This window comes from Pipra filicauda, unplaced genomic scaffold (genome assembly GCF_003945595.2).
Source record: "Pipra filicauda isolate LSUMZ 115617 unplaced genomic scaffold, ASM394559v2 scaffold93_size3172892_pilon, whole genome shotgun sequence".
Classification (NCBI taxonomy): Eukaryota; Metazoa; Chordata; class Aves; order Passeriformes; family Pipridae; genus Pipra; species Pipra filicauda.
In genome coordinates, this window is record NW_024105131.1 from 1,425,081 (window position 1) to 1,447,652 (window position 22,572).

Genomic DNA, 22,572 nt, shown 5'->3' on the forward strand with positions numbered 1-22,572 from the left:
TGCCCACTATTTTATGCATCTGTTTCCCCATGCAACTGTACAACAAAATAACCTTTAAAAACATTACTCTAGTTTTTGTTATTATTTGTCTATATTATGTATTTAAGATGTTTCAATAAAAACAGCGCTATGCACTGTATAATAATAAAAACCTGAAACTGCTACTCTGATTCAATGAAAATTGGAACACCTGTTTCCCATACAGTGCCAGTGATCATATACAAGGCAAAGCCCACTTGCTGTCAAACTACACTTAAATACTGCACATTCCTCACCTATTACTTATTTACAGGCAACACCACAAAAGTTTTTGTCGATACACAGCAGCTGGAAAACTGAGAAAGGAATATGTCCAACCTTTTGATATAGCTAAAATAACTACATTACAATTTGTGCACTGTCATATCAAAATGTTAATCTATATATCTAGCCAACTATTTAAGGATTTCATAAGTTCTATATTACTAAGTACTATATTACACTGGAGAAAACAGATTAAAAATATGGAGAAATTTCTGAATGATGCAATTGAGTCTCCTGAGTAAATATTTCATCATGTCAGGACACAGGGAAGTTGCTTGAACCACAGTGACTTTAAATCAATTTGCCAATCGGTTTGTGACACATGACTTGTTTCAGTAGTTTCTGGCTGTCCAGATTCTCTACTGCACTCATGGAACACAGCTCGCCGTGGCAGCTCTTGGACATGAGTTCACTACCCCTTGAGTAGCTCCATTATTGGTGCGGGCCCTTCTAACGAAGAGCTGTTACAGCTCAAAAAGTGTGTTTTCTAGTGACAGGAATAAGTTGAGGAATATATATGAATGCTTGAATTTTGTAGGCTAGAAAGGATCAAAGACTGTCACAAAAAACAATTTTCATTTTATACAGCTTCTTTAAAGAGAAAGTAAAGAATTTTGAGATACGTTAATTGTAGTTTCTCTTCCACTCAAAAACAGAGGAAAAACAAGGACTAAAAAGCAATAGCAATGACAAAGAAAAAAATCTTAAAGAGTCAGATGAAACATTTTCATGCAAGACTTCCATCATAAAATTGAGCTCTCTCAAATCAAATATTAGAGAAAAGTCATGTCTTTCTCAAGATCTGGAAGGCTCCGAATTAACACTGACCTTGTTTGCTTACTCTGACATATGCTGAAGCACACTACAATCCCTTCCTTCACATCCATCAAAGTCTCAGTGTCTCAGGGCAAGTCCCTCCCACCTAACTTCAACAGCTGTATCAGTACCTGACAACAAGTCTTGCTTCAAATTCCTCTAGGACCACTCCAGAATTTCTAAAACAACCTTCCTGTCATTCAAGCATACTTCCTAATTTAGGTTCGAACTCCCACTCACCTTCATTCCTACTTCATTACATTCCTCCTGCTCAAACTCAGAGGATTTACTCTGTATATCTGTCTTAAAATCCTTCAGCTACCTTTGTCAGTGTCTTACATATATCCTAAATTTCTTATGCCACAAATCCTCCAGATGTCAGATATTCAGCCTGTACTACTCCAACACCTATTTCTTTCACAATGCTTACCAGCTGAGAGCCCCTATGTCAAAAGCATCTGTTTTAAGTATCAGGATGGTCTTCTCCAAAGAGGTGAATGTTACTTTTGGGGTCAATGTATTGTAAGTGAAGCACACAGCTCTCCCCAAAAGGCAAGGTTTGTTTTATGTTAGTCTCTTTTAAAGTTCCATTTCTTAGTTGCTTACTTTCCCATAAAATTTTGTAACAACCATCTCGAAGTCTTAGATTTTAGGAAATTAAATTTAAGATACACAAATTTGACTGAGGTCATCAGTTGATAGCAGTTTTCTCAAGGCAAGAGATATCTCAAATGAGTCAAGATTACCCCTCTCGTTAGTTTACATACTTTGGTCCCCCACATTCAACTGCAGAAGCTTTCACAAATCGAACAGGTTGCAAGCCAACAGGTTCAATGCTCAGAGTGTTGTTTTCAACAGCTTCCAGGACAGCTGAAGCCAACTGCAAGAGAAATTGAGAAAACGGTTAAAAACAGCTCTTCTTTATCCATTGCCTAAAAGCAGTGACATAGTTCTTCTTCTGGAAAGTCAACATAGAAAAAAAAAAAAATCAACTCACCAAACAGAAATTCTATTACAAATGAGATTTCGCTTTCATCACTGAACAGGAGGTCCCATTTCCAAGCTCCTGCTTAAATTCTGCCCTCCAAATAACCCTGCCTTCCCTGAGGCAAGGTAACTTCTTTACAGCCAGGAATGCAGTCAAGCATGATTAAAAAGCTAACAGTATCTTCAGCCATTCTTCATATGCCCAAATCGCACATATGTTTGTACATGCTGGGTTCTTGTCAGAGACTTAATATGGCACAAACTTTATTTTAAAAATTGGTCTAATTTTATTGTGTTATATGAAAAATACAAAATTATGCAGCATGCTTCTTTAGCTTGAATAAAACAAGTAAATATGTAACTTTTTCAGCTTTTAGAAAGGTGTACAAACAAGTAAGACTGAAAAATATACAGAAAAGCCAACCTAATATATAGAAAAGCCAGTTGCAACTTACAAACACTAGTCTAGTTAAAACAAAGTGCAACTTTGCTCAGGTTTTTTTATGTTAATTCTTTATAAACACACAATCACAAGACACTAGAAATGTGATCATTTTGCTTGATTGGACTAAACACTTGCCCAAGACCATTGTTTTAAGTAATAGCCATTACCTGATTTTAAAAAAGGTGCAATTTATGTTATTAATGAAATGATTTTGTACTAAGGCTCCTTCCTACTCAATAATAAAGATGTTTTTTCTATTGTACTTTAAATATTTTTAAAACAGAATGTTAGTATTAAAGTAGTTCATATGAAATGCTCCTTCTCTGTCATCTCCCCAAAGAAAAACACTATACATATACACAGGAGGCTACTAACAGTCGATGTAATACTTCAACCATTCAGATAACTGCATTTCCAATTATTCAGCAACACGATACATGTATAATTTATTGTTTGGTTAACTGCACATTAGCCTATCAATAGCCAAGTGAAAACACAAGTCGGTCACTACACACAGCATCTGAAAACAATAAATTCTGTACCTGACAAGTGCGAGAAGCCTCATGCTTCCCTTAAGAGGCAATATACATCCACAGTAATTATATTACCACTGAAGCACAAAACCAAAATTAAGCTGCTGGGAAAGACAACGGAATGGCCTACTTACATATACTGAAGAAGTACTTTAATTCCTATAGTAACCAAGTAAACTTTTTCGGGGGAGAGGTTCATATGATGGTGTACACCAACAATAACAAACCGTTATACAATTAACTAAAAGATTGTGCATGCTTATGGCCAGAAAGTAATCACAGATGAAAAGCATGGGACAAGAACATAATACCTCCTGAAAATAACAGATAAAAATTATGAAGAAAATGCAGGATTTTCTATGCAAAGGGTTTAATTTTACTGAGAAAAAAATATCAATACTTATGGCTTTAAAATTTCTTATTTTAATAAAGATCTAAGAATATGCTTCCTTTCCTTACTGATACCCCAACTACAGCCTGTAAATGTTGCTTAAGAACAAAACCAAAGTAAAGCAGTTGGAACTGCAATCCCAAGATAGGTAAAACTCCAGTCTTTCCTCTGTATGGGAGAACGTGTGGGAATAGCACAAGGAAAAAAAGTCTAAAATCCTATTTCCAAATTGCCCCTGTTGAATTGAAAATCCCAAAGTCCAATTCTTGTAACTCAAAGCTCTCTTCAAGAAAACTCACAGACTTGCTTGCAGTCTCCTTCGACCGATGCGAGAGAAAACTGGCCTACAAAATTAAATATATTAGTCTCTACTGTCCCCTGTATTAACAAGAGACTGGGACAGGACACTGTTTTTACAGTCTTTGAAGTAGTAGGAATAAAACCTCCACCCATTCTTACAAACATCAGATTCTGACAAAGAGGAGTAACATCTACAAGAAGTAGCCCTAAAACGGCCATATCTGGAACAGTGTAAACAAAAGAAAAAAATGGTTAATACTCCAGACTAAACTTCAGCACTTCACTGGAAACTGTCATACACTAATGAAATAAAAATGGTTAAACTTTGTATTAAAAACAATTCAATAGTCTACTGGGTTCTTGTAATACATTTAAAGGGAAGTGGCAGTTACCACATTTAGAACATTTCCATTACCTCACTTTTTGAGAAGGTTAAACATGGAAAAATATCTTCCCGATAAATTTTGTCCAAGAAAGGACATGTTCTGTCCATAGTAGGTTCATCCTTCCAAGATCTAAATTCATTGTACAAAGACAGGTCAGCCTAGAACACACAAAGATTCACATATTTTAGTACTGCAATTATCACACCATTGTCTATCATTTGCAAATATCCACAGGTAAATAACGAGTATTAAAATGCTTTCCATTGCCCTGTGAAAGAATGTTATCATGGTCCAGCTACAAACACCTTCTTAAATCCACTCTCTTGAGACTGTAAATATAAGCAAATTAAAATATATAATTTTCAAGACACAGAGATAATTCATTTACTGGTCACCACTACACCAGGGACAAGCTAATTACTTCTCCCTCATTTACTAAGCTTTCAGGATAGCTTTGAAAAACTTAACTGAATGTTTAAAAAAAAAGCCAAAAAATAGTTTCCTTCTTGATGCATCTTCATTACAGTATTTTAGTCCACCTCTACTTCTGTGAGTTACAGAAAAGCGAAGAAATTCAAAGAAAACAACTTCAACTGACTGTAACATGCTGCTGTCCAAATACTTAAAGAAAATAGACTAAACACACTAAATATACCAAAAGAAGTAAATGGGAAGTCAATGTACAAATCAATTAAAAGTATACTTCATTTTTCATCTTTATGCCCAAACTCTCTCCTTTACCACCCAACAGAAAGGCAAGGATATTCACTGGGAATGATTTATGAGCCTGCTCCCCCACAGCTCCTCTAGTGCAAGAGGAAATGCTAAAACAACCCATTAAATCATACTGGGAGTAACCATGCTCTGCATTAGGAAAAGATAATTTTACCTGCTTTGAAATCACTTTGTTTTGTCATCTCCACACCGAGATCACTTAGCAGTAGGACGGCAGCTATCCAGTCTGGTGTTCTGGAGATTGGTACTAGACTGCTATTAAAAATCTACATTCCCATTATGAGACAGCCTGTCCGATGGGCTGGCTACCCACTAACAGCTGGAGTACACTGAGGTGCTCCCAAAACACATCATCTGGTTTAGGGTTACTTGAGAAGAATCTTGTTCATGGGCTCCAGGACACAAACCAAGCAGAATGGGGATGAGTGTTTGTGACACATGCTCCTAATCCAACATAAAAGACTACTGCCAGTCCCCACCGGGATATGAAACACCATCCTGCTCCCCAGATGCAACACCATCCTCGGATTGGTTCTGACATTCTGCTTCAGCATCTTTTCCCCTCCAACTGGTTAAATCCCTTTCTTGTACCAGAACAGACCTATACTCCTAAAACTATGAGAATGATGCACACTGCAGGCAAAAGGCAAGCCAGGATGTGAATTTAAAGTTTTGTATTATTAAAAACAAATAATATAGGTAAAATAATGAAAAATATATAATGTATGCTAAAAATTGATTTTTAATCCTATTAAAAAGATCAGTGTGCTGCTTTGAACCAACCTCATTCAGCCTTTTTTATTTTTCCCATGCACTACCTCTCCTCTGAGTCCCCAACACTTTGCCATTCTTTTACATATATGCTTGGGGGATTTCTTTTGTCACTTTCAGAGTTTTTTGGTTTAACTTTATTTTTTTTCTTTTCTTTTTTTTTTTCCTTGAAAAATTAGGCTGTAAAATCTGTTTTCCATTAGAGCTACTTGCTTTTATACTCATGTACAATCAGGAACAGCCATCTTAATTAAGCTAGTCCATAAATGTTCTGGTTGGTAAGCCACCAACTTCATTGTACAAGTGAAATTCAATAGGTGTAACTTGCTCCCTTCAAGGAACATTTCCCATACCTTAAAATCCATCTCAGGTCTGGCTTTAAAATTAATATAATCAAGAGATACCAGCAGAAAAACATTTCTTTTTGATTTGTACTATAGGATTCTAAAAATTGAGACGCATTTCTTATTAACTTTGTTATTTTCTAGATTTAACTCAATTTTACCCAAACCTGCAGTTTATAAAGAAGCTGCCTTGAAAAAACTGTTTGGTGAACAATGTGATACATTTGTATCTCCTCCCTGTCTTTACTTATATTTTCATTAGGTCAGTTTTGATTACTACAAATTAAATATACAGCCAAATGCAATAATAATTCTAGTTAAATTTTTTATGGTTTTGTTTACAGTAAAATACAACATCGGTGAAACACTTCAGCTCTCTGAACGACACCGAAGTATTTATCAGCATTTACAGTGAGTGGATGCTACCTGTTTGCTTAAGATCCAGGTAGCTATTCAGCTTATCTCAATCTTTTTAATATGTAAAATCCTTAGACATGTCAATTTATCCTAGGAGGTTACTACCACATGCTAGGATGTATTTCTCTGGGATGCTGGCACCTTTCTAGTTCCACTGCAACTTAGGGTGGACAGCCAGCCACTCCTGACTCTGTCTACATTCTACACAGAAACCTGAGAGTTGATGTATTTACACCCAGCTCCATCCAATATCTCTAGGTGGTAGAGTCTCCATAAGAGTCTAAAGCTATATTCCCCACACCAAAAGGTCACTGCATAGCCCCAAGCAAGGGAACTCTCAGGCTCCCTTTTGAAGTTGAGTCACTCAACGTTAGAAGAATGACATGCAAAGGGTAATTTAACTCAGTGGCAAGAACATTTAGCAAGAAGGGGACAGAACTGGGGACAGCTCCAAGAAATGCAAAAACATTTACCTTAGACCAACTATAATCAAAAGCAGGAAACAAAACCACAAAGCACTGGATAACAAAAGCAGCTGGGAAGGCATGTCTCTCCTGCTTAAAACCATGATCTAGCCACCATGTCAAAGGCAGTCTTGCTTTCTTCACCCCACACTACATTCCATTAAATACTCCTGCTCAGATGAGAAATAGAAAGACTCAAGTCCCAGTGGGTGGAAAATCCATGTGTTTCTTAGTGATCCCCTGTGCTGTCACTGGAAGAACAGTCACCGGTTTGAGCAGCCTTGAGCAGCCTCAAAGCGTCTCCTTATGCAGTCAACAAAAAGGAGACTGAACTACAGAAAAATGTCAGGCAGACTGGTTCTTCTGCAGCATATCCCTCACATTCCCCACCTTCTCTCCACAAGAAATTGAGGCAAAACAGATTTCTCCCCTCTCTCGCTCTTGCCCAACACTTAAAAAATTCATTGAGTCACGACCTCAGTGTGATGCTTACAAAGTAATGGGATTCCATCCCAGCTCTCCCCTTTTCTCAAGGGCAACAAGGATTCAGTTTTAGTAAGGAAAATATACCGGATACCACTGAAAGTGGGCAGGTAGGTTGTAAATCTTCTGATTTATTTTTTTTTTAAAGTTTGAGTATGAAAACTAAACTGAAAGATGCCTTTATTTTCTAGGTTTATTGTAAAAACGTGTCCAGTACAAATGAACTACTTTGAACCACATTAGATATCCAGTTGGCCTCTTTCCCCTCTGACAACGGCCAGCAGCCACAGAGCTGGATGAAGAGACATATGAGAGGAAGTGATATGGATTCATTTTACAGTCTCAAAACTCCTAGCAATCTGTAGTTAAAGAAGCTTCCTAAGCCAAATGTCATATCTGTCTTCTATATACCTTGAGAGGCTTTTGTCACTTTGCATGACTATATTTTGAACACATTTATATTTTTAATCTTGCTACCTCGTGACAATGAGTAAAGTTTCATTATGTGACTAAAAATTATTTTCCTTTTAGCTTCCAGAGTTTTCTTATTACAAGAATTCATTAATAATTGTTCATCATTCATCTTCCACATGTCACCTGAGATTGCAGAGATTTTTCTTCTACCTCAAGTATCTCTCTCTACACAGAAATCCTTCCATAGGTTTGACCATTTATGTCACACTTCCTCACATTTTCATTATGTCCTGTGATGAAGATGATATAGCTGCATGCATAGAAACACACATTTACTATATGTTTATACAGCAGTATAATGCTTTTTCTTTGGCTATTTATTCCTTTCCTAAGAATTCCTAAGTCTCTGCTCGTCTCCGACCACCACTGAGCACTGAGATGGTGTCTGCAGACAATGATCAACAAGGACGCTACCTTGTTTTTTCAGCAGCTTTTTTTTTTTTCAGTAGCTCTTTCCAAGTTCACAACTGCAAGCTTGCTAGTTGCATTTTTTCCCTAGATGCCTCATTTCTCAAACTTATTTAGAATTTCATCTGCTGTAAAATAATCTCCTTCTCAACTCTTCGGTTAATTTTTGTTACTACCATTCCAAGGACTCAAGTACCAACCTCTCCCCTCATTATTTCCCTATTTTCAGATACATGAGTACATTCTTTAAAAAAAAAATAAAATTTTTAAAAAATCACACAGGCCCCTGCAATTCCAGTGGTAATTCTCCTCCTGTTCTCTAATAAGTCATTGATTATGTCTTTTCCCCGGCCTCTTTCACCCATTATTTATCTATAAAATTACTCTTCTTCTTTTCTATGATAATTTATACAACATTTATGAAAGTTTATAAATTTTCAGCAAAGGACTTCGTAAAAAGTCACCAGGACTTATCATTCAGTTTTACTGCTTTGGTTTATTGTTTGTTTTTTTTAATTACCATATTTAAATTACTAATTCCAATATCTGAAATCTTATTTCATTTTCCCTTAATGATTTAAAGGTAAACGAGACTTGGAAGAACCACCACCTATTGGTATGTAAGTAAAGTTCTTTCACTAACGAAAAACACCTCTAAAATAGTCAGCATTACATGAAGAGTTAATATATACTAAATTTAGTGTGAGTAAAAGAAAACAATAAAGCCAGCTTATCAGCAAATATAGAACAATCCTTATACTGTTACCTCTTTACAGTCTTTTACAATTGGCTGCATCATGGTAAGGTCCTGATGACTGCCACCCATAGCACTGCTTGTACTCTTGTTTCTTGCATGGCCTTTCTTAAAAGGAGTTTTTCCACCAGACTGAAACTCCTTAGTTGGAGACGTTGGTGAAGTAGACAGTACTAGTGTTTTCAATGCTGCTACTTCAGCCTGGAGGACATCAATCTTCGGGGGGGGGGAGGGAAGGGGATAAAGTCATTAACAAACAAAAAAAATATATTAGGCTAAGAACATGTTGAATCAATTAACAAAATCTTCAGCTATCTTGGTTCAAAACAAGATGCCATCTTCCAACAATACTAGCACACAGATGTCTATGCCATTGCATACCGTAGTAACACTCACTTCCTATGCACCATGCTGGCTATCTGACATGATGCTAAAACACCCTCTCCATGTGTGTTAGCCAAGAATATGTCAAGCAACACCAAACAACTTTGTATATATTCTAATATAACGTATATGGGTAATGTTTTATCTATATCTTTACGATTCATACTTTAAAACCATGTGAAAAGACAAAGCAAGCAAGCTAGAAAAAAAGCTCACCTTTCCTTGTGCTTCTTTTAACTGTTTTTCTGCTGCAGCTTGTTTGACATTTGCTTCTTTAACCATTTTGTGTGCTTCCTATAAAAAAGTTTATCTAGTGTAAATGCCTCAAACAAATCTATGAAAAATCCAACAACTAAGGACATACTTTTGCTTCATGGAGACTACTTGTGAATATTAAGTTGTGCAATAGTCTGAAATGAAATAGTTACATTAAAAAAAAAAAACAAACTACAAATCTATCATTTGGATTCATCACTGGCCCACCAAGTTTCTTCCCCTTGGTCCTGAGTCCAGATTCAGAAATTCAGCAACTCCACCCACCCCCCTCCAGCAGGAACAATACCTGTCATGAACACCAGGCTCCAGTCACGCTTCAGTGGCTGACAAGTCAAGTTCCTTGACCGCCAGGGAAAGACTGAACCAGTAGCAACAAAAGCAACATGGGCACAGTAGAACATTCAAAAGAACTTCTACCTTCTTCTAACCAGAATAACCAGTTTTAGACAACTGTAAACTTCTGCATGAAGGAACCAGTCAAACAACTATGAAGTCTAAATTCTTGCCATTAGCAAAACAGACAAAGCAACAGCATAAAAACAGTTTGTCATTTAATAAACATTTCTTAAGTAGAACAGAAAAAGCACTAAAAAAACAATCCAAGTAAAGAAACAAGGCTAAGCCAATAAAGAAAAAAGCATAAAAGGACAGAGTTCTTTAAACATCCTTTTACCTCATACCTTTAAGCCTTTTGTCTGTATAATGTATTTGCTTAGGCTCTGATCCAGCAATTTGCACCTATGATCAGATTACTGTTCTCATGCGATACTTACTGAAGGCAACAAAAATTGAAATATCAGAGCCACCAACTAAATTACTTGGGATAGGATGCTTTTCATATCTGTAAAGCGCCTAGCACATCTGGACGCTATATAAATAAAACAAAAAAGTTTGTACATCATCATACCAAGAGATCTGGCTCCCACTGGCATACAACACAGCTGTGTAATATGGGTTTGTAAAATCTTCTTAAGTAACAAGACACATGCAGGAATGGGAACATACACATTTATACAATGTGTACAAATACATTTAACATTGATCATGCAGTTTCTGCTTAGTGATGCACCTTTGAAAGCAAAGCATGTTACTGTGCTATTACAGTGTAATAAGCTATTATATGAACCCAGCTGTGCAAAACAAGTCTTGATCCTCCACTGGGATGCATTAATATAAGCTCTAGCATAACCACTTACATGGTTGCTGAAATTAGTGGGATTCAGAATAAAACATGATTTCAAGGGCTGTAGATCCCAGAGCAAAAAAAAAAAAAAAAATCAATAAACCTCACCGCTGTGTCTTGTTAGGGCCTCTTAGTGAAATCAAATCACAAAATAAAACTCAATTAACATAGATTTAACAAACTGACACATTGTTCTAAGTTATGAAATGTCATAAAAATAAAATTTCACTGATAATTTTATTTTTATTCCTCTACAATTAAAATATCTGCCCAATATTTTTCTCTTTCCCAAAATGCACAGGTATTTATGCTAAAAAGTACTCTTCCAGTCTACCATTTGTTTTTTACACATAGGAACTGCTTAATATTTTAAGTAAACTTGTCCTGCCGGGATGATGAACCAAAACCCATAGAGCAGTTTTTAATTTGACTTTTGCATGTCAGTATTTTCAAGCTTCTTAATAGCACTCTTATACCAATACAACATCATAGATTTAAACACTGCTTCTAAAACATATCTAATGTGGTATCTTTATGCATATGCTGAAAGCCAATACTTAGGATTTAGTAAACATATAAATCATCCACAGATTATGAAATTTATTCTGACAATAAAAGATACCACAATTTAGGCCTGAAGCATTCCTATATATATTCCTAAGATAAAATGAGAACTGATTGTTCTTCAAGTATGGATTTAGGATTTTTTTCTGTATAACGCAATCTCACAATCTTTGCTAGTACTACTGCTGGTCCTACTTAAAGTTCAGGCTTCTCACTTGGTAACCAGGTTTCACCCTGGTTCATCACTCAGTACTTATGTTTCCTTTCAAGTCTGTGGGTGTAGCATGCTGCCAGACCCAAAATTCAGAAGCTGAAAACATGGTTAAGTTATGTACTTGCAACCTCCATTGATCTGGAACTACGTTATTTTTTTATTTAGTCACCATAGCAACCCCAAATTTAGCTCTTATCTAGATAGCCTTGTTGTCAGACAGAGAAGCTGTCTCAAAATAGTTATGCCAAAAAATAAGCTGATATATTTTCCTTATTTTCTTCATTTTGTGTCTAGGCGGATTGACAAGCTCAATAAGATATCTCTCATCTAAGTGAAAAGTCTGCTGCTTGCTCTTAAGCCTCTATTTCAACACCCAGGTCTTCAGGACACAAATCCCTTTAAAAGTTTATTGCAGAAAAATTCAGCATACAATACACTGGTTCTACATAAAACATCTGGCTCAGCTTCCTTTAAGTATATCACATTGAAGACAAACCTCAAACAGACTAGCTGTAAGTTCTTCCAATTCCTGTCCAAGTTGATCTCGTACTTTAGAAAGCCTTTCACATTCTTCATCTTTTAACTTCAGCTCCTATGGAAAATTGAAAGTTATTTATTCTGACTTAAGAGTAGTAATTTGGCCTTTTAAAGCTAATACCAAAAGAGAGGGGGGACAAAAAGAAAAAAAAACAAATAATCAGAGGAGCATAAAACCTTTGCTAAACAAAGCCTTTCAAAATATTCATCTTAACACTAAAAACAATTAAGTTGTTGCATATACAGCTATTTCTTCCTGCTGTACAGAAATATACCAGGCCAATCTAAAGTATCCCTTAGCTAAACATCAACATTTCCAAAATTCTCCAAAGTAAAAAAAGCATTTTTTCCTGAAAGTATGAAAGACTAAATTCACTTAAAATATAGATCAAAATCATTATTGAGACAGACAGAACATCAGTTCTGTCTAGTCATGCCTTAAAGATAAAGTAATCCTTTTTAAAAAATAAAAAAAAAACAAAATTTAAAAAAAAATCAAAAAGCACTGTCTCAAGACAATCCCCAATTCTAAATAAATTTTAAAATATATTTTACTATAAATAGTCTATCCTGAATATCTCCTTACAATGAATACAATTCCAAAATCATACTGTAATTATATCCTTGCTCTTGTTTATGCAGATATATAAATAAAACTAAAGCAACATAATGAAATTCAAAATGCTGTCTACACCACTAAAATTTGAGCAAAGGTCTCACCATTACCACTTTTACAGTAAGATTTTAACGCAGATTTGGCAATATAAGGGTTACACATGCCCAATCTTATCTGTATTGAGGAGAAAATGGGGTAATTTACAGAGAAGTACAAAAAGGTTGACAAGAAATTTGAAAGAAAAGCTCTTCTCCCCTTCCCCAACCATTAAACCCTGGAAACTCTTGCAGAAAGAAAGGATGTAGAGAAAAAGTAAAAGAAAGAAAAGCAGCAGACAGCCAATTCTGACCTTTCAAACTTTTTTTTTGCCTTAACTCCCTTCCCACTCTCATTCAGTTCTTCCTCCTCTTCCCCCTGCCAAGATAGCTATTACACTGCTGTGACTCTTGAAATGCAAGACCCTGTCACTGACAGGTTAAAGACTTCAAATACAATCTAGCAATGATTTGCTCTGAAAACCTCCACAAGACAGCCAAGAAAACATCTGCCTTCAGAAAACTCTGAAAGGTCAGTCACTAGAGAGTCACAAAAAAAGGCTGAAATGGCAGCTTCCCATGTGTTTTAGGGAGGTGGTTAGTATTCCTCCTAAAGTCTTTGTGACTGAAGTAATGTTGCACACAACACTGTGGGAAACTGCATCTTGCCTTGGAGCATGCCAATACTAGCTCTTGCTCTCCATTTCTGCAGTGAAATGGGCAATTGATCTTTCTGTAATGTGAAGGGTCCTTTTTGACTTCAGCTCCTAGATTAGACAAGTGCTTAAGGACTCTGCTAGGCTCATTTAGTACCAACTGTATTATTTCACCCTTCTTTTATTTGGTTTTAACTTCAGACATTTTGATTGATTTTTAGTCTAGTTTGTTTGTCATTTGGATTTTTTGCTTTCCATTATGCAACCTTTTAACTATTTTGAAAGGCATCACTTAATTGATGGGTTTTTTTCCAAACAAGATATTTCTCAAATAGTACTCAACTCTTACTCACTTGCTACAATTCTGTGCAGTGACCTATCCCTTTCTTCTCAAACAGACTACAGGATAGGTCTTTAAAAAGAAGCAGTGAGATAAAAAATGCAAATTACTGCTTCAAAACCATTCACACTTTAAATTCTAGAAAGATGATCATCCTACATCTAATTCAGCAATTTAACCAAGTCAGAACCAGATGCATAATATCAAGGAAAGAGCATTTTCTACAGATATCACCTAAATTCTGAACTGTGGGGTACTGCTGAATTCTGAAATTGTCAAAAAAGTAGAATGCATTCCTATCTGACTCGTCTTCACTCAGCACACAAGTTAAACGAGCTACATAAAAACCAGTCCATTGCAACCACATTCACAAGGGTATTAAATGGGACAGAAAGTCCAGCATATCTTTCCAGAGTTAGCAGAATTTCACAAACAATGGAATTATCATTTTATGGTACGGGTAAAATTGCTTGCATGTAGCCTTCTACTCGGCTGAGAAAATTTCTATGCCTACAATACACTTCAACAGCATCAGAGGTGTGGAAACCGAAAACTTTCATCACTCAAAGACAGACAAGAACTGCTCAAACACCTTCAGAGAACCAAGACATCTTTAACAATCACAAGCCTGTAGCCTTACAATTCAACTACAATTGGATTTTTAGAAAAGTCTGAAAGCATACTCTTAAGTGGAGTTCTAGAGCATTCTCATTTTTATTGTTTGTTAATTTATAAGCAACAAGGAAAAAAATTAAAATGCTGAATGTACTGTATAGTACATGGAATTCCTAGGTAGTTATCGTGAACCTGTTTATTGATTAATCCATGCAAAGTTTTAAAAATGTCTGCAGATCTGAAGACATAAGATCAAACTGTAACACCCTGTTTCTGAGATGAAGAATGCATACAGAAATCGAAGCCTTTGAAGGAAAAATCTTGATCTCAAAATCAAGTTCTCAAACTATTGACTGAAATTGACACCACCACATTCTGTACTGTCACCTCTTCAACAAGAACCACTGGATCAGTGGGGAAAAAAACCTCAATTTAACTCAATTAGGAAAATACCAGTAATTCACGTTTCCATTACAAAAAGTCAAACTTGTTTTACTTGTTACCAACAAGTGTACAGATCTTACTCTAAAGACCATGGGAAGCATGAAAACCAAATACACTGTTTGCAACCAGCATCTCCAGTAGAGGGCTCTTTCCCCATCAAAGAGCGCTAACCACCAGTGACACCCAAATCTCAACTCTCCAAGAGAAAACATATCAACACAGAAAGCCAAGTTTCTTTCTGTAGTCATGGATGACATCAATGTATTAACAGTAATAACTTTGGGACTAATCACACAAAAATTCACAGAAAACATGACTACAAACTGCTACAAAAACTGCAAGCAAGCTGTCCAAAATGCATGCAACGAGTTGGTTAAATCAAACGAAAAGCAAAAGGTATCCCTTTGCTGGGACTCAAGAGAGTCTGTACATAAAGAAATACCATATACCAAAATACCATCCCTATTCTCTCTGAGGCTATTTACATGTGGTTGACCTATCTTCAGTAACCACAGTGACATAGCTCAATCCAAACATGGCAGAAAAAATGCAAATGCACAGAGACATGAGGAGATAAAGTTCCAGGCATTGAATCACTAAGCCTTTTGACAGCTTCTCAATTTCCCTGATGCTCTTTAAAAAGGCAGTGAAACAAGGAGAAAAGTCCAGATCATCTACAGTAAAGACTACTCAGTTCCGCTTTCAGAACATGGCCAGAAATTAAGACTTCAGCGAGAAAATAAGCAAAAAGTTATCTGAATTGTCTCAAAGATTGAAAATAGCTACATCGTTTTAATTAAGGGAAAATTTTAAAGGCAAAATTATGTAAACTGTTATATGTTCCACTAGTACAGGATACTGCCCTGCTCTTACCTCTGACACAACCCTTCTCCCAATCTTATTACATGATTTGATGTTGCAACTGATCTAGATTGAAGCAGAAAGCATAGTTTTCTCTAATCAAGAAACAAATTTTTGAAAGACTTTTTAATTAACAATTTTGCTAGCAATGCTGTTTATTTTGAAAAGTCTGTAGTCTTAAGAAATACAAGGTATACACAAAGGAGAAGAAAAACAATATTTATTCTATGCCTGAATAATATATTCAAGAACCGTATTTAAATGCCTAACAATTATATGTCATACATACATTATCTAATATAAAAAAAAGAGAGCACATTAAGAAAAAAGTTGCACTCCAAAAAGAGACATGAAAAAAAAAAATCTTCAAAATTTCCGTTTCCTTTCTAGTTCCCTTTCTGATCACAACTGCAACAATTTAAAACCAATCTTTGGTGTATATTACAATCATATAAAGTTAGGGTAGAAAATTCAGAACAAATGAAAATTGTAAAACAGCAAATCTGCATTTACTTTGTTCACTCCTGGGAAATCTGCAGCCTGCAAAGTTTCCAGGCTCAATAAGCTCAACAAAGTTCAAGTGCAAATTGTAAATCTCATTTTTCTTACTGTTCCTAATAAACAGCATGGAGAATTACAGAGAATTTAAAGCCATTAAGCAAAAGACAATCAGCTACATAGAGACACTACCTATTAATTCCATCCCTACAGGTTTTGAACTGAGTACTCATCGATGAAAGTGAATATACTTCAAAATAAAACTTTAAAGATTTCACGACACTGAGTATCACAGGGTGGGTACTGCACTATGTGAACAGCCACGACTTTTGAAAGAAAGAAACCAGAGATGAATTAGGGATAGAAAAAATTAGTCCTCACGTAGGAAGGGGAAGAAAGTAGATATAACAGAAGGAATAGAGTTTATTGTTGTACAGTCTGTACAGACTCCTGCTGTGATTGTGCAGTTCTGAAACAGTGCAAGTTTAGAAACACAAGCAGACAAAATGTAAGTTAACCATCCAGCATAACAATGTTAAGAATCACATGAGGAGCTGAGAATTAGCAAGAACTTTGACATCCACAGTCTCAAGTTAGCGCTGAATTGCTTTTGTTAAGACCACCCAAAGTTTGAAAATACCTAACATGCAGTTAGTATGTCCTAGCAGCCGTCAAGCAATTTCCTTCAAAACAGCCTCAGCAAATTTCAGTGTGAAATAGGCAACATTTCAATCTCTAAGAGACAATGTGGTATACACTGTAATAGGATTTTCAGATAATTCCAAGGTAGTAGTAGCAGGTTTGTAGCCAGTTGTGGTTTTCAAGTACACCAGCTGTAATTTGGTATACTGCAAGGAGCTAGAAGAGCTTTTCTAAAGTTTAAACATTAATTTGTTCTTACTTTCTAAGGTTCCAAGTTTAACTGCTAGGATTATATGTTCACATGCAAGGTCCTCAAACTTAGCTCATGTTAATGTTTTCTTTCAGTGGTCAAAAGCTAACCAACATACACATTAGCAAAGGAAGCCACTATTCAGCAATAAAACAATCAACAGAAGTAGTGATGTCAGAACCCATATTTAAGATTCACATTAACAAGGGCAAATGCAACTATGACAGAAATGATGACTGCATCCAACGAGATGAGGTAACAGAGGAAAACAGGGTCAAACACAAGATAAGACAAGCTTAAATCTAAGCAAGGATGGAATCCCTTAGAGGAGACGAAGGGGCACAGATACAAATAGCACACATACAAACAGCACTAAATCTACTTAAAAGTTTAAGAATGGAGGAATGTTAAAGTGATAAATAATGGCTTTGCATTTATATAGCACCATCCAACCAAACAAGACAAAGCGCTTTACAAATATTAATGAATTGAGCCACAGTGTCTTCAAAGGTATCCATATTCAATTTCAGGTGTGGTGTAACAGTACTCTAAAGAACACCAGTGCTATCTTTATTGCTTCTTTCCTATGCAGGCATTCCCCTCTGAAACATCCCTGTTTCTGAAGCATTTATAAATTCCATTAAACATGCTAACTTTTATACTTTAGGAGAAAGAAGACTCAAAAGGTATATAATCAGCCAGTGAATACTTATTCACTAACAGCAGAATGACAGAAAATTACTCCTTTTCTCAAATGTCAGAATGAAGGAATGGCCTACATTCCAAAGAGAAAGTGTGTTTAATATGATATTGCAGGAAAATCCTCCATGGTTAAGTAGCAGCAGCAGCACTAGAAAAACAACATTATCAAGGAATAATTCTAAGTCATCAGCACTGCACACATTAAGAAAACTTTATGTAAAATAATTACATCATAATAAATCTATAAGAAAGAGTAGACTTCAAGTGTACCTTCTGGTCCACCTATCATTCTGCAATATTAGAAACACTTTGAAGAGAGAAAAAGCAGGAGGAAAAGACAACAAACCTTACCCTCTGAGCTTTCGCAAGTTCTTCTTTCAATCGCTCATAGCCCTTTTCTCTTACTTCCAGTACAGATGGGCTCCGTAAGTGAGATAAACTGTCTGTACTCAACCCAAAAATATCTTCGTTTCCTTCAGCAACATCTGCTACTGTAGCACCCTGCAAAAACTCTCTCTCTACGTTATTGCTCTCCTTCCTGGCATTATTGTGATTGAATGACCCACTCTGGGGTCCAGAGGTAGAACAAAGTACTGCGTCGGTAACATTGATGCTGTAAAGAGAGCAATATATTTTTTTATTTATTTAATACATTAAGAATAAATATTTTAGAAATGGCAGTAGTGGTGCGAATGTATAATTATGGGCACAATTTAATATTACATAATTGTAAGTAATCTTAAAATTTTATCTTTAATAAAGCAAACACCTTATATGCAACAAACATTAGCAATTTAAATAAAAAGACACACAGAATTTACCTGACACCTGATAATTCTCCACAATTCAGTTGTCTGGGAGATGAATAAACAGGTTGTGTGGGGAGGTCAGAAACACTTAATGCATTGGGTTGGATTGGCGTGGAGGACACAACAGAAGGATGTGGTCGGTAGATGACACTGGGTGAGGTAGTTTGTTCCTGAGTCCCTGGCTCATTTACTCCGAGAAGATCTGGTGTAGTAGGCGAAGCAAGGTTCACTTCATGAAAGCCTTCCAAGGGATCACTGGCCATAATAAAAGCCTCATCATATGAAATCCTGAATGAAAGAATCACATTATCAGAATGCAAACAGGAAATAATTATATCCGACAGCTATCTGAATTAAAAAAACCACTCAAATATGTTCAGAATACTTCATGATAGAAAGGAAACTGTGGACTGTTCTTGCAAAAGTATGAACTTCAAACATCAAAAATGGTTTTTTCCACACATTGCACTGTTGATCTAAAAGCAGACTGCATCTAAATGGGATGATAAAATCAAGAACACATTCTACAACATAAAACAAAGTAATCTTTAATATAGCCTAGAGCTGTTTTGTATCAAAACATATTTCATTAATGAAAGCAGGAGAGACCTGGGAATTAGTGAAGAAAAAAAAAAATTAAACCTAAAGCTTCCATTTTTAATCTCAATGAAGCAAATAATCTAGGACAGAAATCAGTGAACCTTTAAATAAATTACAGTCCATAGTAGTCTTGTTTAAATTACTCATCTGATCTTGTAACCGTTCACTGAAATGACAGACTTTGCCAATAAGACTTCTTGTGAAGTATGATGACGTATATTTAATACATCACACAATTAAGTGATCATGACAATTGTGAAGAAGTATCATACCAAAAATATATTATAGGCAAAAAAGTACTACGAATTGGCAATTTAACTGACAATATCTTTCAATTTATTTTTTAATTACATATGCTTTTCATAAGATCAACAGAAAACAAGTACAGCACATGGATATTACAAGCCCTATTTTCCATCAGTTTATCAGAGATGACAAAAGCCTTTGCATAATTCGGAACTTAAGTTGGAAGTAGTATGGAGAAATCTGTGAAGCAATTACTTAGCAGTGCTTGTACACTGCAAAAAAACCCCAAAACATTTTCCGTGTTATTGAAATACTGAAGAGAGAAAATTCAGGCTTCAAAAAGGTTCTTAACATGCAAAAAAAGAACCATGCATCGAAACAAAATAATACATTGCATTTTACAGAAAAAGTAGTTTGGATCTTATATTGGAAAACACAAGGCAGGGAGAAGATCTAGAAAGCTGACAGTTATAACCATGAAGAGACTATAACATCAACTTACATGTACATTCAGTTCATGAGTTACTTCATAAAACACGCAGAAAACACCATGAATGGAATCCCCAAATTACATATGAAGTAGTGTTTTAGTCACATTAATACTTTCTGGTCATCTTAAGCTTAAAGAACACTGTTCAAAACTGTTCTGAATCTCAAGGATTGCGGTGTGTATTTACCAGTGCTAAACAAGTAACTTTACCACACTGGCAGGCATATGTGGAAGAAATTCAGTTGTTCAGATAGCAAGAATATGTTATTAATTTTTCTCTCTGTTAATTCCTCCCAGGAAAAAAAAAAAGGCCCCTCCAGACTTAAGGGACAAAAAGGACCTTACGTGAATAAAAAGGGACATTTTGGGTCAGGGGTTTTTTTGCAGAAAATTTTATGCAGAAATTCGTTTTATTTTGAACTATCAGGACCAGTTGTACAAACATGATTCACACATAAAACATTGTCACAGTTTTGCGCTTTGGAGTTTTTCTACTATAACACAGAAATTAAAAGCTTACTTTTGAGTTTAAGTAACTTCAGCAAATACTGCTGTTTGTTTTCATTATAGTTCTTAACTATTAGAAGCATTATAATTACATGCTCTACATGATGATACGGCTTGTTGAGTCAACAAATTAAAATGAAGGGACTGACAGAGCTACAGGACATTTTTTTCAAAGTTAAATTTCGAGAATAGTGCAACTATTACATGTCATTATTTTACATTTAATAAGCTAAAATACTGCCATCTTGAAAAAATAAAAACTACAGAAACAGCTCTTTATAGTTCATCATCCCAGCTGAAAAATATCCATCTTGCAGGTCTCAAAGTCAGGTTCATATCCACACAAACATATTCCCTTTCGATGTTTCTACCACTCTCCTCTTTTTTGACCATCAATTAAGCTGTACCCAACACCACCATACCAGCAACAACACCAAAATGTCATTTCCAATTCCTGATTCTTTGGATTCCGGTCCTCACCATTAACAAAAGACACAGGCTTCTGAATAGGGATGTGGAAAGGGCGCCTGGATAAATGCCTTGCCTTTTTTAAGTCTACAGCACCTGGGAAAGTGCACCCAAATCCCCACAACAGAAGTAAAGATTAAGACCCGAATGAGAGCAAAACAGGAACAACTCTTCTGCCACATATTCCACTCTGTTGACTAGTTTCTATTTCAAGTTTGAAAGACATATTCCTAGCTGCCCTGAAAACTCACAATCTCCCTTGATATTCAATAGAGGTACCATAGAATTTCACATCACTAATACCACTGATTGTTTTCAGTTGCATGGTGGGCTGAACTTTGCCATGCAATTTTTTTTTCCCAAAAATTGTTTTTTAGAAAACACTTTTTCCAAGTTAAAAAAAAAGGCTCAGGAAAAGCTTATTTGCTGGTTTTTAATGTATTTTACTATTTCTGTACAAACCTTAGGGCTATCTCTTTGGAGCAAACACTTTAAGTACATTGAGTAAGCAACAGGCTAAAAGATGCACCTGCATCTATATACAGATTCCATATATTTGTGATAACAGACACAAATTCAGCTAAATTATGAAGTGCAGGAGGTCAGGCTGGCTCACACAGAGAAAAAACCTTTGGAAGCCTGCTTACTATCTTGCAAATGTTCAAATGCATTTCTAGCTGTCCCTCTAGACCATCACATCACTTTATGATAAGCAAAATATCCTGCAGTATTTTTAACAGGGGAAAAAAAAATAGCTTAAACCAAAAAGATTATGAAATTTTATTCACACGACTATCACTCTGCTTGTACATTAAAGATCTATATCACCCTAAACAGGCAAGAGATTTATGAGTAATTAAATCCACGCATAACTTCTCAGCTACCAAAAAACAAGCTCTTTCTGATACAGCAAGTAAAAAAGTTATAAAAGTTATTCCTGGAAGAGCTGAAAACGAAGTCCCTCAGCTAAGCTTTTCCCACAGCCAGTCAAATGGGCAGTCATAAGCAAACCATCTATGTAAAACACTTTCCACTCACAACTTTCTTCTTTCCTAGCATTACTTCTCACTAGGCAGTGAGCAGGCAGAAGCCCTGTACACCACCCAGACAAGACAAAGGAGCCCATATCAAATATCTCAGTTTCAAGACTCACCAACACCATTAGGCTGTTACCAAGGCACCAGCTGAAGACACATTACACCTTAATGAAACCAAACATACGTGCAAAAAGCCAAGTGGTTCTAAAAATAATAGCTCTCTTTTGGGAAAAGAATTCTTCAAAGTTATGGTAAGCAAAAGAAGGGGAGAGAAGGCACATTAAATTTCAGTGTCATTAAAGATTAGAGGCTTCCTTAAGACTTTGTGGGGTGGGGATTCCTATTATTGATTAAGGCAGCAATGAACAGCCTTGCTGTGAAGGAACATGAAGCAAATGGTAAATGGAGAGCTTTACTGGGAGCCAAGGTGACAGTGTGTAAAAAAAGCACAGTGTTGACACAGCACTCTTTGGTAGTAGTTCTGTGCTACTGTGAACAAGAGCTGATATTTGATATTTCAGGGCAGCCCACTTATTAAATAAAATAATGAATTTTCTTAATACTTTTTCTATCAGGTTAATATGAGG

The 22,572-nt window shown here is 35.8% G+C and overlaps 1 protein-coding gene across 2 annotated transcripts in view; it reads right to left on the minus strand.

The window, feature by feature from the left end:
• The window catches only part of LOC113988394 (RAB3A interacting protein), a 31,896-nt gene that overhangs the window by 4,815 nt on the left and 4,509 nt on the right, over nucleotides 1-22,572 (minus strand). The window contains exons 2-8 of one of the 2 annotated variants that reach the window (XM_027721938.2): nucleotides 18,650-18,925; nucleotides 18,180-18,441; nucleotides 12,129-12,224; nucleotides 9,612-9,689; nucleotides 9,024-9,227; nucleotides 4,191-4,319; nucleotides 1,887-1,999 (exon numbers count right to left, since the gene is read on the minus strand). In XM_027721938.2, coding sequence (XP_027577739.1) covers nucleotides 1,887-1,999; nucleotides 4,191-4,319; nucleotides 9,024-9,227; nucleotides 9,612-9,689; nucleotides 12,129-12,224; nucleotides 18,180-18,441; nucleotides 18,650-18,900 — 1,133 coding nt within the window. In that variant the 5' untranslated portion in view covers nucleotides 18,901-18,925. The remainder of the gene's footprint in view (nucleotides 1-1,886; nucleotides 2,000-4,190; nucleotides 4,320-9,023; nucleotides 9,228-9,611; nucleotides 9,690-12,128; nucleotides 12,225-18,179; nucleotides 18,442-18,649; nucleotides 18,926-22,572) is intronic. The other variant, XM_027721939.2, reaches the window with a different exon arrangement.